This window comes from Carassius gibelio, chromosome B6, assembly GCF_023724105.1.
Source record: "Carassius gibelio isolate Cgi1373 ecotype wild population from Czech Republic chromosome B6, carGib1.2-hapl.c, whole genome shotgun sequence".
Taxonomy (NCBI): Eukaryota; Metazoa; Chordata; class Actinopteri; order Cypriniformes; family Cyprinidae; genus Carassius; species Carassius gibelio.
In genome coordinates, this window is record NC_068401.1 from 27730052 (window position 1) to 27748828 (window position 18777).

The 18777-nt window shown below is 37.8% G+C and overlaps 1 protein-coding gene across 2 annotated transcripts in view; it reads right to left on the reverse strand.

The window, feature by feature from the left end:
* The window catches only part of acvr1bb (activin A receptor type 1Bb), an 87772-nt gene that overhangs the window by 26752 nt on the left and 42243 nt on the right, over positions 1 to 18777 (reverse strand). The window contains exon 1 of one of the 2 annotated variants that reach the window (XM_052558166.1): positions 10850 to 10995. The exons of the other annotated variant lie outside the window; for it this stretch is intronic. Within the exon in view, the coding sequence (XP_052414126.1) occupies positions 10850 to 10973 (124 nt within the window). The 5' untranslated portion in view covers positions 10974 to 10995. Of the gene's footprint in view, positions 1 to 10849; positions 10996 to 18777 lie in introns of those variants that run through there. 2 annotated transcript variants of the gene reach the window in all.

Consider the following 18777-nt stretch of genomic DNA (forward strand, 5'->3'; position numbering starts at 1 on the left):
TTCTCCCATCTGTGCTCGCGACCGCTCACACCTCATGTTTGCGGCTGAATGTTCGTAATTGATGGATGGACATCTATGCCTGGGTATAGGACATCAGCAATCCGGAACAGAGAAAAGAAAACTAAAGAAAATAAAACAGGCATAAAGTTGTCTTGACATTGGAGTTTCTAGAGTCTCAAATTTAGGGCCGGTCTCTAAAGTTACATGTGCTATTGTTAAATAATTTTCTAACGTCAGTAGCATTTGAAGAGAATGACTTACAGTCATAAAAACAACTGTAATTGTTCATCTAGGTGACAGCTATAATGCACAATTAAATTGAATGTTTGATATTTATTACAACAAACTGTAAGTCATATGTAAATTATCTTACTTTTTCACATGGGCTCAAATGCAAATTTGAAGCTCAATAGCATTTGAGAAGAAAGACTTGCAGTCATAAAACAATTGTAATGTGTTCATATAGGTGTCAGCTACAATGCACACCTTATACATTTTTTATTAATATTAAAATAAAGTGTTACTAAAGTTATATATATTGTTCTGTGTATGTGATTTCAAAGTCTAGATTGGTCGGATTAACCCTTTAACTGCCGCATCCCTTAAAACTTGTTGTCAGAGGGTTACTGTAAATGCTTATGCCCGCTGGGCACAGTTATCCTGATGCCACCGGGGTGGCGTTGCACTGATGGCTTGAGCCCGACATCGCTGCTTGCAGCTATATTTATTATTATTATTCTTCTTCTCCAAAATGAATCGCATTTTTGAGGGCCTAAACATGCTCGAAAAGTCATGAAACTTTGCACACACCTCAGAACTGGCGAAAATTTACGTCTGATATGGGTTTCAGAAGTGGGTGTGGCAAAATGGCTCAACAGCGCCACCTATACACGTTCAACGGTGTGCGCCTCGAGCTACGTTTCATGTACATGTATGAAAATCGGTATACACATGTAACTCTCCAATACCTACAAAAAAGTCTCTTGGAGCAAAATCCGAAACCCAACAGGAAGTCGGTTATTACTAATATTATGAGCAAATTTTGTGTCATTTTTGTCATTTCCATGCGTTGTATTTTAACGAACTCCTCCTAGAGATTCATTCAGATCAACACCAAATTTGGTATGCCTAATCTGAAGGCCTTTGCGATGTTAAATTGCGAAGCTTTTGAGTTTTCGTTAATGGGCGTGTCCTTGGCGGCCTGGCGAATTTCGATGATTCGCCATGAAACAGGAAGTTGCTATAACTCAGACATACAATGACCAATCTGCCCCAAACTTCACATGTTTGATGAGACTCCTGACCTGAACAGATTGACATGCCCATATTCAGTTATAGTCATAGCGCCACCTATTGGCAACAGGAAGTGAAATATTTTACACTGCGATGAACTACTCCTAGAAATTTTATGACATCAATGTATTTTTTGTGGTCAGTCTAATCTAAAGCCCTGTGCGATGTTAAGTTGTGAAGATCTTGAGTTTTCGTTAAAAGGCGTGTCCATGGCGCCGTCACGAAGTTCGATGTCTCGCCATGGGAATAAAAGATGTTATAACTCAGGCATAAAATGTCCGATCTTCCCCAAACTTCACATGTGTGATAAGAGTCCTGGCCTGAACACATCTGAAGGCCAAAATTCCATCAGGTGTGGCAAAATGGCTCGATAGCGCCACCTATACACTTTCAACAGAGTGCGCCTCGAGCTATGTTTCACGTACATGTACAAAAATCGGTATACACATGTAACACACCAATACCTACAAAAAAGTCTCTTGGTACGAAATCCGAATCCCAACAGGAAGTCGGTTATTTAGAATTTTCTCTGCAAAATTGGCGTTGTTTTGTTCATTTTCAGGGGTTGTACTTTAACGAACTCCTCCTAGAGATTTATTCAGATCAACACCAAACCTGGTCAGTGTAATCTTAAGCTCTTTGCGATGTTAAATTGCAAAGATCTTTAGATTTCGTTAAAGGGCGTGTCCATGGTGGCCTGACAAATTTCGATGTTTCGCCATGAAAAAGGAAGTTGCTGTAACTCAGACATACAATGTCCAGTCTGCCCCAAACTTCACATGTTAGATAAAACTTCTGCCCTTAACAGATCTACATGCCCACATTCAGTTATAGTCATAGCGCCACCTATTGGCAACAGGAAGTGACATGTTTTACGCTGCGACAAACTACTCCTATAATTTTTTTGAGATTAACATATATTTTGTGGTCAGTCTAATCTAAAGGCCTGTGCAATGTTAACTTTTGGAGATCTTGAGTTTTTGTTAAAGGGCGTTTCCATGGCGCCATGACAAAATTTGATGTCTTGCCACAGCAAGAGAAGTTGTTGTAACTCAAGCATAAAATGTTCAATCTTCCCCAAACTTCACATGTTCGATAAGAGTCCTGGCCTGAACACATCTGAAGGCCAATATTCCATTATAATGATAGCGCCACCTGCTGGCAACGGTAAGATTGGCACATATATGGGATATACTTTGATATATTCCACTTATTTAGGACATTAAATGCATATTTCTCAACGTTCACCTTTTTACTAAAGCAACACGATGGCGGTGAGCCCGGCTGCGAGGGCCCGTTCATTGCTGCTTGCAGCTTTAATTAACTTTTTATTTTTATTTTTCAGCTGTGAGTCCCGTAATGGGGGTGCTGGTTAACAATTAACCTTTTTATTCTCTAGACTTGACGTCACTTGCTGAATTAAACATGCACTAGAGTCAAGTCATGTGAATACAATGTATCATTTTGAGATTTAAGAGGTTTTATATACCACATCTCATATTATTTGTTAAAACAGTAGACAGTGTATATTGTGCAGTAAACATAAGTCCAAATTTTCTCTTACTAAAACATTTCAATCCAACACTGCTATTCACAAATGGACCACAAACACCAAAACCCATCCGTTAGTGTGATTAAATATTGCATCATACTTCTTCAGAATCTTGGCAATTTTACAGGGAATAACAACATCATAAAATTTCAACATGGACATATTAAAATGCACTACTTTTTATGATTACAGTCTACAATGAGTTGAAAAGAATTGAAGCAGGTCCAATGACCAATACATCTTTTACTAAAAGTCTAATGTTGCTCACAAAGAACTGCTTAAATGTTACAAAACATCCATAAACAATATTTTAATGAATATGAGACACTATGACTATACCTCAGTGTAAGTAATTTAAAGTCATGTGGGCAGGTCTTGTGACCTCCTCTACACAGTAGAATATAAAATGTGTTCGTTGTTGTTAACTTTCTTGAATTAAATGATCCGTGATTAATAAGAAATTCTTGGTCCTCATATTCCTTTTCTACAGCTTTTGCTAACTGCTTAACTAAATATGATGCAATACCATTTGGCAATATGGAAAATAATTATTGTGACTCATCAGGACTTCAGCTTAATAACAGGAAACCATTCAAATCCAGATGGGGATATTAGCCAGTCTAATTTCTAGTTGTACTTTATTCATACGACCCTTGGGAGAATATTTAGGAACTTCAGAGGTAGTGAACTTGATTTGTGTGTACAGTATTGTGTGTTCCCCAAAATGGACTGATAGAGGCTGTGTGTATCCTGATGTGCAGACCAATGCAAACTCACAGGGCTTTTAGACTTCATTTTCTATTCAAAGGACAATTCAATAATTTGGCATTTCCCTGCATTGAAAGCAAACACCCACACATGTGCAAAACAGCGAGACTCGCAGGTCTGTCTGAATACTGTCAGAAACAGCTCAGGACAGAACATTAGACACGCAGGAACCAGGGAACGAATAAACACATACATGTGAAGTTACAGATGATTGATGAAAAATATATTCTAGATCAACAATGTGTTTATTCACACCGTCAACAAACTACACACACCATGTAAAGCAAGATAAGTCACGCTGTTTCTAAACCATGTCAGACACAAATATCATCTGACTGTTTTAGCATTGCATAAAATCTAAACTAGGGATATGCCGGAATCAATTTTTCTTTTTTTTTTATATATTTGCTGAAATAAATATCGGAAAAGAACAATTCACGGCTTTTATGAATCGGTATCAAATCGACTTCATTCAAAAAAAACGATTAATCGGGAAATTTTTATTTTTTGTGCTCGGCCATAGTTGACAATAAATCAGTTTCTGCCACTTAAAAATATTCTGGAAGAATTATTATTTTTTTTTTTTAATATAAGTACACCAGTGCACAATGCATCATTTTCAAATGACCAACTGTGAATTAATTAATTGGTTGCAATGCATACAATGCTGTCCAAGTCCTGAGACAGTAATGCTGGCCTAAACAAACTCTTCTACCACATTTTACTGGACGTTTGGTGCAGTACTGCAGTGTTTGATTAAAAAGGAAGTGTTGCCTTTCATATTTCAAGAACATCATTCTCAGCAGAGCTGTGAAACAAGCAGGTGGTCTCAAGTAAATGGACTTGCAGTAATGCTGCCTCGTTATTTTTAGAGAAAAGTGTTTTTCAATGTAGTAACCTGCCTGAGAATCACTTTTACTAAGTGTTTTTATGATAGAAAAAGTCCCAGATATTTTCACCAAAGGAAGGCGGTTCTGGACCAGTCAAACTGGCTCGGGCACCTTGCTTATCTACAACCAGCTGATGACTGGCGAGCTCAGATAATGTCCTGTACGCAATGTTTTCAGAACAACAACTCAGACAGGTTAGAGTGATGCAAAGCAAAACTAATGATTCGTTTCCCAAAAAACAAAAGGAAAGGTTGTCTACACTGGAAGAGGCTGATAAATCAGTTCAGTTGAAGGACATTCTTTGCTTATTTTTAATCTGCAGCAAAACAACCAGCAACTTTATTCTCACTGTAAAACTAATATAAAATTATTTTGTTTACAAATATCACATGTGAATTAATTACTGGTCTGATATCTGACAGGTGACTTTAGCACTGGTTTGCTTTTTATAACAAAAAAAACTTTAATGACTTTCAGACGCAAACCACATCGTCCTGCTTCTGCCAATTACAGTTTCTAACTGATAAACACTTAATTATTTGGCAAACATCTGGCATAAATTATTCATAATTATTCTCAATCCTACACACTGAGGAGAAAGATTTAACACAATCAAGTATCTGATTAACTGAGGGTAGACTGGATAACTTCACTCTTTCAAAGGGGACTTTAAAAGACATTTGGAAAGATTACAATAACATGATGTTAGGAACTGTACACATTTAAAAATAAATGCTAAATGTGTCTTGAGGACATTAAAAATATTTCTCCATTACACGGAGGGCCCAAAATTAATCATCAACATGTGACAAAAGTGAGTCTGAGTACACAAAACGTGTTTCTTGCCAATCGGCCAGATCTATGTAAAAAAAGATAATGGTCAGCAGATAGCGGAGGAAAAAAACATTTTTTTTTTATTATGTGTAATAAAATAAACATTAACCGAACTGAGAAAAAAAAAATAATAGCTAGTTGCCAACATTTAGTTTTTTACTTCAAGCTAAAGTATAACAATTAAAAACTATAGACATGAAGTAACGCATGCAAACAAATGCAAACAAACACATACAACAAAATTACTAAAACTTCCTTAATTAAAATAATTACTACAACTAAAATTAAACATCATGCCTGGGCGGCAGCTCTCAAGTAATCTGCGAAGACTATTCAATATACTTTACTCACAAGGCAGCTCACGGCTACCAGAGGTTCTGTTGTCGTTAGATGCACATAAAGCCTTTGATCGCATAGAATACTTGTATTTATTCACAGCCCTGAAACATTTTGGTTTTGGATCTAGTTTTTGCACTTGGATCAGTATACTCTATGCACATCCTACTGCTTGTATAAGAACCAATAGGGTAATATCAGATTATTTTTGTTTGCACCGGGGCACAAGACAGGGCTGCCCCCTGTCACCACTTTTATTTAACATTGCGATAGAACCCCTAGCTATAGCGTTAAGGAAGGAGACAGATCTGCTAGGTATAAATAGAGGTGGGAGCACCCACAAGATTTCGTTGTATGCAGATGACCTCATAATATATATATCCAACCCAGATATGTCCATACCCAAAGCGATAGAACTTATAAATAGTTTTGGGGGAATATCAGGATATAAGATCAATTTTAATAAAAGTATATTATTCCCAATTAATAATGAGGCAAAGCAGTTAGATCTCAAGAAATTCCCATTCAAAACAACTTATAATTCCTTTAAGTACTTGGGAATTTCAGTGACAAGTACATACAAAGAACTATTTAAATGTAATTTCACTGTATTGATAGAAAAAACGAAAAAAGATTTAAACCGATGGTCCTTATTACCTATTTCATTGGCAGGCAGAATAAACACAATTAAGATGTCTGTTCTGCCAAGGTTTTTATTTTTATTTCAAAATGTCCCATTGTTTATCCCCAAATCTTTCTTTAAGGAGTTAGACAAACTTTTATCTTCCTTCATATGGAATAAAAGTATTCCAAGAATCAGGAAAACATTTTTAGAAAGACAGAAAGATGAAGGGGGACTGGCATTGCCCAACTTTTTGTATTATTATTGGTCATGTAATATTGATAAAGTTATCTATTGGGCAGAACATTTGGATCAGGAGAGCAAACCTGTTTGGGTGGAGATGGAACAGGCATCTTGTGGTCCAGTTTCTCTATTCTCATTGCTCTGTGCCCCACTACCACTTAACAGGAAGTATTTGACAAGCAACCCTTTGGTGACTAGCACTCTAAAAATATGGGCTCAGTTTAGGTCACACTTTAAGCAAAAACAAGCACTCTCCTTGTTACCCATTACTTCCAATGCATTGTTTCCACCATCCTTAATTGATCATGCATTTCAGGCATGGTTTAGAAAGGGACTCAGGTGTGTAAGGGATTTTTTTCAAGGTGGTAGTTTTGTCTCTTTTGACCATATGATTAAAACATTTGATATTCCTAAATCTAATTTTTATAGGTATCTGCAGGTACGAAGTCTAGTCAAAAAATATTTTAATACCCTTTCGGCCCCTCCTCCTCATTGTTGGATTGAGGAGCTCTTTGACTTGAGTACATCTGAGCGAGGTCTGATATCAACAGTGTACAGTCTGATTCAAAAGGCGGCCTCTCCATCTTTAGACTTTTTAAAGAAACAGTGGGAAGAGGATTTGGGAAGTGTAGTCGCAGAAGCAGTCTGGCAATCAGCCATTAGGAGAATTCATTCGACATCTATTTGTGTCAGACATGGATTACTGCAATTTAAAGTAATTCATAGGCTACACTTTTCTAGAAGTAAACTGGCAAGAATATTTCCAGAAATAGACCCAACATGTTCTAGATGTCACAGATATGAGGCCACTTTGGGTCATATGTTTTGGACATGCCCAGTTGTAGGACCATTCTGGTCTGCTGTGTTTGACACGTTTTCATTTATGTGTGGAAAGGAGATAAAACCAGACCCCGTAATTGCAATATTTGGTGTGGCATCCGAAAACCTTTCACTACCGCCAGGTCAATCGGATGCACTGGCTTTCTCTTCTATGCTGGCCCGACGGCTTATACTTCTAAAATGGAAGTCAAATAAACCACCAACACACATTAAGTGGGTAGAAAGTGTCATGGCGTATTTAAAGTTAGAGAAACTGAGACATTCCATGCAAGGCTCTGTTAACAGATTTTTTAAAGTATGGAGGCCTTTCCTTTCATATTTTGAAGATAGATTTAACCCAAAATGCTAATTGTAAGCTCCCCCCTACCCCCCCCCCCCCACCCCCACCCGTTGGTTCTTTTTGTTTGCTTGTTTGTTTGTTTGTTTGTTTTGTTTTCCTATTATGTTTGCAATGTTGTATTAACATTTTAATTTGATGTGATTGTTGTTCAAATGTTTGGAAAATTTAATAAAAAGATTTGTCTACTACTAACTAAAATTAAACAGAAAAATAAAGTATAATGCTAAATATTAACAAAAACTATATTAAAATACCTGTATGTAAAAAAATATATATATAAAAAAGAAACCCTCAGGTAAAAATGTACTTTTGGTTTAAAATTATAGCCTTATTAGGGGTTTTCTTAGCTGTAGGGGGTTGTTTCAACTGGACTCAGACCCTCACTGATGTAAGTGACATTAGTAATTAAACAAATCATCACCTACTAATGAAAACACAGTAATTGTTGTGAATCTGTCGTCTTGCATATAATGCTGTGTGTGACATGATGATCTGTGCTATACACCACAAAGTTACATTTTTCAAATACATTTTCAATTAAATGCTAATTGCATTACACATACTTACATTATTAAATTCACTGTCATTGCCGAAATTGGCAAAAAAGAATTCTGTACCCCACATTTTTGAGATTTGCTCATTAATGCCTTGCATCTGAAGTAAAGTAATCCTCGCATGCTTCAGTTATGTGTTCAGATAAGCTTTTCACTGCTCTCATTAAATATGATACACAATCTTTGTTTACTGTGTTGCAAAGTCAAGGTGGGAAAGCATTGTTATCAGAGGATTAATAATGTTATCCGTGCTGTTGCAAAACTGGGTGAGCAATATCACACTGAAATAAATTTGCTTTAGAAACCATTTTCACTCAGAAATGGCTAGCAGATTTCACAATTAATTACGAATAAATGACAAGTGCCACATTGAATTACATGTGAAAATTTGATTGAAAGATTGAAATGTGACCAATTTTTTTTCCCTTTTCTTACTTGGGTTCATTGAAGTCTTTATATCTTATATTCAAAAAACTGTGGGTTATAGTTTGCAGCTTCAGAAAATAGCTTGAGCTACATACTTCTTGAAGAAACAAATCTAATGTATAAAAAAATACTGTGAATATCATCAAAATGCTAAATGAAGACATTAGCTATATCACACAAGCTCAGCGCTGTAATTTAGTCCCAGTACAGAACCTAAGACTGCCAAGTATCAACATTATCATCATACATTTTAAAGCATTTAAATTTATTATACATAAATAATTTTAAAGTATTATGCTTTTAAAGATCATTAGAGAACACAAACTAATTCTTTCCTAGACAGGCATATTGATCAACAGACAGATAGATGCACTTTATTGAACCTCAAGGAGGAAATGCCCGTCAGCCTTTCGTTTGCAGAAAACATTAACAGTGGGTTAAAAAAAAAGCCTTAAAGGGTTAGTTCAGCCAAAAATGAAAATTCTGTAATTAATAACTCACCCTCATGTCGTTCCAAACCTGGGAGACCTCTGTTTATCTTCAGAACAAAGTTTAAGATATTTTAGATTTAGTCCGAGAGCTCTCAGTCCCTCCATTGAAGCTGTGTGTACGGTATACTGTCCATGTCCAGAAAGGTAAGAAAAACATCATCAAAGTAGTCCATGTGACATCAGAGGGTCAGTTAGAATATTTTGAAGCAAAATGTATTTTCGATGCTTCAAAATATTCTAACTGACCCTCTGATGTCACATGGACTACTTTGATGTTTTTCTTACCTTTCTGGACATGGACAGTATACCGTACACACAGCTTCAATGGAGGGACTGAGAGCTCTCGGACTAAATCTAAAATATCTTAAACTGTGTTCTGAAGATAAACGGAGGTCTCACAGGTTTGGAACGACATCAGGGCGAGTTATTAATTACATAATTTTCATTTTTGGCTGAACTAACCCTTTAACAGTAATAAAAGAAAACCCACTGGCTACTCCATATCAAACCAGACATGGACAAAGACGCACTGTATTTCTATATGATGCAGAGAGAAAGAGTCAAACAGACATATATTTGAGAGAAATTGGGTCATTGTTCAGTCATATGCTTATTTTGTCCCTTCTTCACAAAGAACTGAGATTTAACCCACACAACCATCATCATAACCTGTGCTCAGAGGTTATTGTTTCCCAAAACCATATCATCACTCAAAAGGAAAGAATCAATCTGACACACACCTTCCTTCTGTCCTGATATTAACATGTCATTTCATACTGAGAGCAACCATTTACTTGATTTTCCACTGTACTTATAGTGAACTGAGCTCCTCTCTATTTAGCTAAACACAACACTAAACAGATCATTAATAACAAACACTAATGAACATTTGGAGGAACTTACACCTTAATGTGCCACAGGTCAACCAACAGAGATGTGTTTATATAAGATAATCTGGCTGTAATAAAATCAGGTTTAAATAAACCAGTCTGCCAGGATCCAAATAAAGCCATTTTATGTTTACTGTATCTGATACTATGATCATGTAAATTGTAAGCATTCCGTATCACTTGCTAAATAGAAAAATAAACAACTAAAATTACGAATGTGCACAAATCCAAGTAAAACTATACAGCAAAAATTCAGCAGATCAGTAAAAACTGCTTCTAAACAGAACTAAAGCTGTTTGAATATGTAGAATGACACTATGTTGGGACGTACAACAACCATATTCAGACTCATATACACTTAAATAGATAATATTTGATCACACGAGCTCATTTGAGTCTTTCTTTAGGTTTTATCCCGAAACTACAGCCACTTATTGACTGTGTTAGCCTGTTAGCATGCTAGCCCTCACCTTTTGAGTTTGTATCATAAACGGAGTCATCCTGCGTTATTATTATTATTTAAACAGCAAATGTATAAAATATAGATTTAAGCACATCATACGTTCACGTTTCTGACAGAGAAAGAGACAGAGTCAGTGAAAAGGCAGAGAGTTATTGAGGCCATTATTTAAATCCCAGCGCCATGTTGTTGTTGTTGTATTAAACGCCAAACGTTTACGTTCAGCGACTAAAACAGCTCAAATAAACTAAACCGACACACACACACGTCAACAAAACACTGCTGGGACGAACAAACACTTCAAACTCACCTTCACATACTCCGTTTAATCCTGCTAAAACGGCCAGGAGTCGCAGGATTTGCCGTGTGTCCATCCTCACAGGACTCCCATCGCACTGAAAATGCGCGTGAACGCCGCTGGCGCGAGCATGCATTCCTCGCAATAACTACGCGAGTGCGCGCGCACAATAGCCAGAGCCACGGTGCACGCGCAATAGCAAGACATACTCATATATACTGCCAAAAGTATTGATACACCTCCTTCTAAATGTCCATTAGTACAAATCTCAATGTTTAAGCATATAATGATATTCTAGGAAATTGTGTGTGTCTAATTATATACCAACAGTTTGGACAGGGGCCTTTTCTGTTATATCATGACAATGAAGGTTCAAAGAGATATGATTGACTGAGTCAGTGTGGAAGAACTTTAATTTAATTTCCTTCCTAAAAGAAAAAAATAATAATAAAAAAAATGAGTTGTTTCACAATAAATTAGAATGTCGTGAAAAAATAATTTATTTCAGTTATTCAACTCAGATTGTGAAACTCGTGTATTAAATAAATTAAATGCACACAGACTGAAGTAGTCTAAGTCTTTGGTTATTTTAATTGTGATGATTTTGGCGCACATTTAATAAAAACCCACCATTCAACAAATAAGAATATGGTAACATGACAATCAGCTAATCAACTCAAAACACCTGCAAAGGTTTCCTGAGCCTCCAGAATGATATCTCAGTTTGGTTCACTAGGTACACAATGATGGGGAAGACAATCATTGACACCCTTCACAAGGAGGGTAGGCCACAAACATACATTGTCAAAGAAGCTGGCTGTTCACAGAGTGCTGTATCCAAGCATGTTAACAGAAAGTTGAGTGGAAGGAAAAAGTGTTGAAGAAAACAATGCAGAACCAGCCGAGAGACCCGCAGCCTTATGAGGATTGTCAAGCAAAAACTATTCAAGAATTTGAGTGAACTTCACAAGGAATGGACTGAGGCTGGGGTCAAGGCATACAGACGTGTCAAGGAATTTGCTGAACCACAGACAACATCAGAGGCGTCTTACCTGGGCTAAGGAGAAGAAGAACTGTACTGTTGCTCAGTGGACCAAAGTCCTTTTTTCAGATAAGAGCAAGTTTTGTATTTCATTTGGAAACCATGGTCCTAGAGTCTAGAGGAAGGGTGGAGAAGCTCATAGCCCAAGTTTCTTGAAGTCCAGTGTTAAGTTTCCACAGTCTGTGATGATTTGAGGTGAATGTCATCTGCTGGTGTTGATCCATTGTGTTTTTTGAAAACCAAAGTCACTGCACCTGTTTACCAAGAAATCTTGGAGCACTTCAAGCTTCCTTCTGCTGACCAGCTTTTTGAAGATGTTGATTTCATTTTCCAGGATTTGGCACCTGTCCACACTGTCAAAAGCACCAAAAATTGGTTAAATGACCATGATGTTGGTGTGCTTGACTGGCCAGCAAACTCACCAGACCTGAACCCCAGAGAGAATCTGTGAGTTATTGTCAAGAGGAAGATGAGAAACAAGAGACCAAACAATGCAGATGAGCTGAAGACCACTGTCAGAGAAACCTGGTCTTCAGACCACCTCAGCAGAGCCACAAACTGATCACCATGCCACGCTGAACTGAGTAAAATTAAAGCAAAGGAGCCCCTACCAAGTATTGAGTACATGTACAGTAAATGAACATACTTTCTAGAAGGCCAACAATTCACTTAAAATGTTTTTATTGGTCTTATGAAGTATTTTAATTTGTTGAGATAGTGAATTGGTGGGTTTTTGTTAAATGTAAAAGAACCAAAGACTTAAACTACTTAAATTTATTTAATACACAAGTTTCACAATTTGTGTTGAACTACCGAAATGAATTAACTTTTTCACAATATTATAATTCATTGAAAAGCACCTATAAATATATATATGTGTGTGTGTGTGTGTGTGTGTGTGTGTATAATATCATATAAATGAGACTATGCTTTTCTATTGTTCTCTAAGATACCAAATAATACTTTTTCAAAACAAAGCGATTGTCAATATTTTGTACTTGAGTGTGATGAATGACAGATGTGACTGAACAAACAGTAGCAGTGCAGCAGCGCCCTCTCGTGCTGAACACCAGTAATGACGGCTGGAGATGTGAACGCAAAACCTCATAAACTCCTTCTCAGATCTAATTTATTAAAACTTTAATAATCCCACGAGGTCACTGATTCTTTTAAATAATAAAAGTTATAATATCTCATATAATTGTCGCGGTTTGTAGCGGAGACATTGTGAGCAGGAATGTTTCCGCGTGTGATTCAATGTGAGGCGTCCGATAGTCATGGCAGTCTTCAAAACCTTATTATACACAGTCAACAATCTCCTGCAACAACACAGATATAAAACTGCGCTGGCAGTCGTCAAAGCCTTCAGGAATGGAGCTGTGTGATTTTGAATGACCTTTAAACAACGTTTTTATGCTGTTTGGTAATAAATTGATTGAATGTTTACTATGGACATGCAGCACTTTTAATTGTATTTCATCTTTCTTAAATTGATTTTCCCCTCCTTTATGTGCTTTATAATTCTTAAACTTAAAGTAATATGTTTGCATATTGCTAGTTTTAGATATTCGATTCACTGCAAATCTGTAATTATATGAAAAGGTTCTAATTTTGCAAACAACACGTTATTATATGATTTCCATATTATTTAGGATTTATATATATCAGTGCAACTTTGTCATTTTGTTTATTTTGCAGTGCATTGTCAGTGTACTCATGCGTATGAGATAATCAAATCGAGTAATCATATATACATGATGAGTTGATAAATAGAATCTAATCTTTGCTTTATCTGCACATCATGGTCAGCCTAGAGAGAAGTTCAGGGCGATCGCTCAGGCCACACACACTCTCTCCAGGAATCTGATCTGCTTTGTGTTCACGTATAAAGGCCTGCAGGCTCTATTCGCACTCCTTTCTCGCTGCCTGTGTAGAATATAACAACATCAACAGTTAGAGGATTATTGGATTTATCATTTAATAACTTGTTTTTAGTGAAATGTTTTATTTGAAAATATTTTAATCTGGTTGTACTTGCTTTTATATGTTTGTGTGCTGCAAAGACATTCATAAATTTTGGGTGTAAACTGCATATATAGTACACTAGTGGTCAAACGATTTTTTTAAATGTAATTGATGCAAAAAAATCTCATCTGCATTTTCAGCATCATTCCTCCAGTCTTCAGTGTCACATGATCTTCAGAAATCATTCTAATATACTGATTTACTAGTATATTAGTTTAGTCAAGAAACATTTCTGACTATCATCAATGTTGAAAACAGTATTTTTAACAATATTTTTGTGGAAACCGTGATGCATTTCTATTTTTCAGGATTGTTTGATGAATAGAAGGTTCAAAAGAACATCATTTCTTTTAAATGTAAATAATTTGTAGCATTACATTTACTTTCTCTTTTAAACTATCTGAACTGCAAAGTGTCTCAGTTTTCACAAAAGTGTTAAGCAGCATAACTGTTCTCAACACTGATAATATCAAGGGCGTAGGTTTGATGTTGTCATTGGTGGGGACAAAACAGCAATACTTGCTGCAAATAAAACCAGCAAAATTACAATAGGCACTTTCATCGCATAAAAAAATCGACCTTTAGTCTACAGCGACTTCAATTAATCAATTCTGTCAATTAATTACCTTTCACTTATAACAAAGAGGCAGTTTAAGTCAGACTTAACTTTACTCTGTTCAAAGTGCAATCATCAACATCTGTCATTCATGTGTGAACAGGGTGTGAATTACACAGTGTGTGTGTGTGTGTGTGTGTGTGTGTATAATATATATATATGTATGTATATATGTATGTATGTATGTATGTATGTGTATATATATATATATATATATATATATATATATATATATATATATATCTTCTCATGTCAGTATGACTCATTTCAGACATGGACATTATAACAGCAATTATTACATTGCTTACATATGCATATACTTATATTCTACACCTTATTAATAATAAGAAATAGGGATGTTAATGATCCTTATAATTGATAAATAATAATTTTAATCATCAGCGTTTCACTGGTACTGTAATATCTGTTATTTGATCTGTTATTTTAATTTCTGTTTCCCAGATAAACATGTACCTGCTGTCCAGGATTCTCTTTGCTTTGTCTCGTCTGGCCGTGAAAAAAGGCATCATCCCGAAGCCCAAGAAAGACCCGTTCCCACTGTTCGGCGCGCTGATGTGGGGAATCCTGAATTACCAAAACCAGGCTTTTATGTGAAGCATTCTACATCTGGTTTTGGTAGAAACATCATTTTTGAGAGTCTTTCTGTCTTTGATATTTGTTTAGCAGCCTCATCTGTCAAGAGTAAGAGTGCTTTTGTACACTATAGGTCTGTTGATTTACTGTTTAACAAGGCATTTATAATACACCTCAGTTTGTTGAACGCATCAATGGCTTTGTGAATTGTGAGTCATTTCAGAAACATTGTTTTTTTTTTGGGAAGGGCCTCAAACTTGTAACCGACCCTTAATTAATAACCTAGATTATTTGCTTGAACAGTCTGTAAACTGACTGACCCTTTTGGAAGTTGCAAATATCACTGAAATGATTGTGTGTAGGATAAAAGGTGGCAGCTGAAATCAAACCACACCTGATTCCCCCATTAAAGATATGGCCGTAAAAAAAAAGAATTATGTGAAGTTTGTTTAATGAAAACATCTTCAGAACACATAATAATTATAAATACATGTTTATAATTAATTAAAGCAGACATCAAAGTAGAAGTTTTGTCATTCAGGGTAATGTTTCTGGCATTGGTGTAATGCAAATTCTGTGTTATACCACACTGTCTTCCATCCACTGAATGACAGTATCACTGTATAAACACCAATTTTAGCATTTTATTTATATTACAGATAAATTAGGAATATTTAGCACTGACAAACATCTGTTAAACTTAATAAATATTATGATTTGATGCATGATTTTGAAATTATGATTTTGTATTGTTTAGTTTGTGTTATTGATTAATTTTAGCTGCCCATGGACAGAGAGCTAGGCAATGTAAAAAAACAAAAAGGTAATACAGTTGTCACGTTTATGAACTTTCTGTTTCCTTTTTTGGTCACCTTCCTCCTAGTTTTGGTTAATTGATTCTTCCCACATTTCTAGTTCCCTCATCACCTCCTGATTGTTTAAATACCCATTCTGTTGAGTTCTCCCTCGTCCGTGATTGTTGGTATGTTTGAATGTACATGTTTGTAACCCAACCTAAATGTGTATATGCTGAATGTAATCTAGTGTTTTGTCTGTATTCTCCTTCGTCCTCAGTAAACTCCTTATTTATTCCAGATCATCCTCTTGCACTTTGTTTTACGTTTAGCACTACCTTAATTTGTAACAACAGTAAATGCAGATACAGTAGCTTGGTTGGCACTCTTAAAGTCAGTTCACACCAAGAACAATAACTATTATGATAAATAATAGCTTACCAATACTTTTGACCTGAAAGTCCCCCCTCACTACAGTATGTCACAAGTTCAAGAGAGGTCATTATACTCTGCGCATGCGGTACAGCTGCGGGATCTCGGTCTGTTATGGAGGCCTACACCATCACCGACCCCCACTACTGCATCTCGCCCACAGCGGAGGCGCCACAAGCAGTGTGAGAGGAAGCAGAAGAGGGGGAAGCGCGGAGGTATCCAGGCTAGGAAAACGGCTAACCCACACAAGCCATCTATCCCCACCATCGTACTGGCTAACGTATGCTCGTTGGACAATAAACTGGACTACATTCAATTCAAACAACATCAACAGCAACGGGGACAAGCACTAAATTAAGTCATGCTAATGCCTGCATAGAGACCGCTCATTAAAGTCACCAAACCAGTTCAAAAACGGATTCAAGTGTGGCCAGAAGGATCATCAGAGGTTCTTCAAGACTGCTTCAACACAACTGACTGGGACATGTTTAAGCAGGCTGCCACATACAATAACTCCACTGACCTCCACGAGTACTCAGAGACTGTCACTGCCTGCATCAACAAGTGTATTGATGATGTAACAGTCACAAAAACCATCACTGTCCAGGCCAATCAGAAGCCATGGATGACAGGGGAGGTCTACAGACTCCTGAAGACATGGAACACTACCTTCAGAGCTGGTGGCCTGAGAACAGCTAGGGCCAACCTGTCCCGCGACATCAGAGAGGCTAAGAGCAAGCATTCCAGGAGGATAGCCCATCAATTCAGCGACAGCAGAGACACTAGGAGCCTGTGGTAGGGGATACAGACCGTTACGGACTACAAGCCCCCACCACAGACCTGAGACAACAACATCTCTCTGCTGAACGAGCTGAACAGCAACAAAACAGCACCACTGCACAGAAGACTCCACCTCCTCCCGGCGACCAGGTGATGACGCTGACCCCTGACAGCGTGAGGAAATCCTTCAGCAGGATCAATGCTTGCAAAGCTCTTGGTCCTGACAACTTCCCTGGGCATTTACTGAGAGACTGTGCAGCAGAACTCAATGATGTCTTCCCAGACATTTTCAACATCTCACTTTGCTGTTGTTCCCACATGTATCAAAACTACCACTATCATTTCAGTTCCAAAGAAGCCATCTCCATCCTGCTTCAATGACTACCGTCCTGTTGCACTTACTCCCTTCCTCATGAAGTGCTTTGAACGGCTAGTCATTCACCACATCAAGTCTGCCCGCTCTCCCTCCCTGGACCCCTTCCAGTTTGCATATCGGTCCAACCAGTCGACCAATGATGCCATTGCCACTGCCGTCCACTCAGCGCTCAAACATCTGGACAAAAAGGACTCATATGTCAGAATGCTGTTCATTGACTTCAGTTCAGCATTCAACACAATCATCCCTCAACAGCTCATTTAAAAACTGGTCTAGCTGGGTCTCAACACTTCGCTGTGCAACTGGCTGTTGGACTTTCCGACTGAAAGACCTCAGGCAGTACGGGTCGGCAGCAACACATCCAGCACCATCACACTGAACACTGGGGCCCCCCAAGGATGTGTGCTGAGCCCCCTCCTCTTCACTCTGCTGACCCATGACTGCACACCATCACACAACTCCAACCTCTTCATTAAGTTTGCGGATGACACAAGTGTGGTGGGTCTCATTAGCAACAAAGATGAGACAAACTACAGGAGCGAAGTGAGCCGGCTGGCCGGATGGTGCAGTGACAACAATCTGTCTCTTAATGTGGAGAAGACGAAGGAGACTGTTGTTGATTTAAGGAGAGCACACACTCAGCATGTTCCTCTGACCATCAACGGTGCGACTGTGGAGAGAGTGAGCAGGACCAAGTTCCTGGGTGTGCACATCACAGAGGACCTTTCCTGGACTGAAAACACAGCAGCACTGGCCAAGAAATCACAGCAGCGTCTTTACTTCCTCCGCAAACTGAGAAGAGCCAGAGCCCTGCCCCCTATCATGTACACCTTCTACAGATGCACAATGACGAGCTGCATCACTGTGTGGTATGGCGCCTGCAACACATCCTGCCGAAAGACTCTGGAACGCATAGTGAGAGCAGTTGAGAAGATCATTGGTGTCTCTCTCCCCTCCCTCCAGGACATTTACGGAACCTGTCTGACTCGAAAAGCCCTCTGCATTGCAGGTGATCCCACTCACCCGTCACACAACTTCTTCAGTCTGCTGCAATCAGGGAGGAGACTGCGGAGTCTCCAGGCCAGGACCAGCAGACTGAAGGACAGCTTCATCCATCAGGCTGTCAGGAAGCTAAACTCGCTCCCGAAATTGGTCTGCTTATGTGCCTTGCGCTGCTTTATTTAATTTTATTTTTAATTTTATTATGTCTTTTTTACATTCCCTTATTGTATAGTCGTATCTACATTTTATATTTGATCTAGATTTTTAGGCTCTACTCTA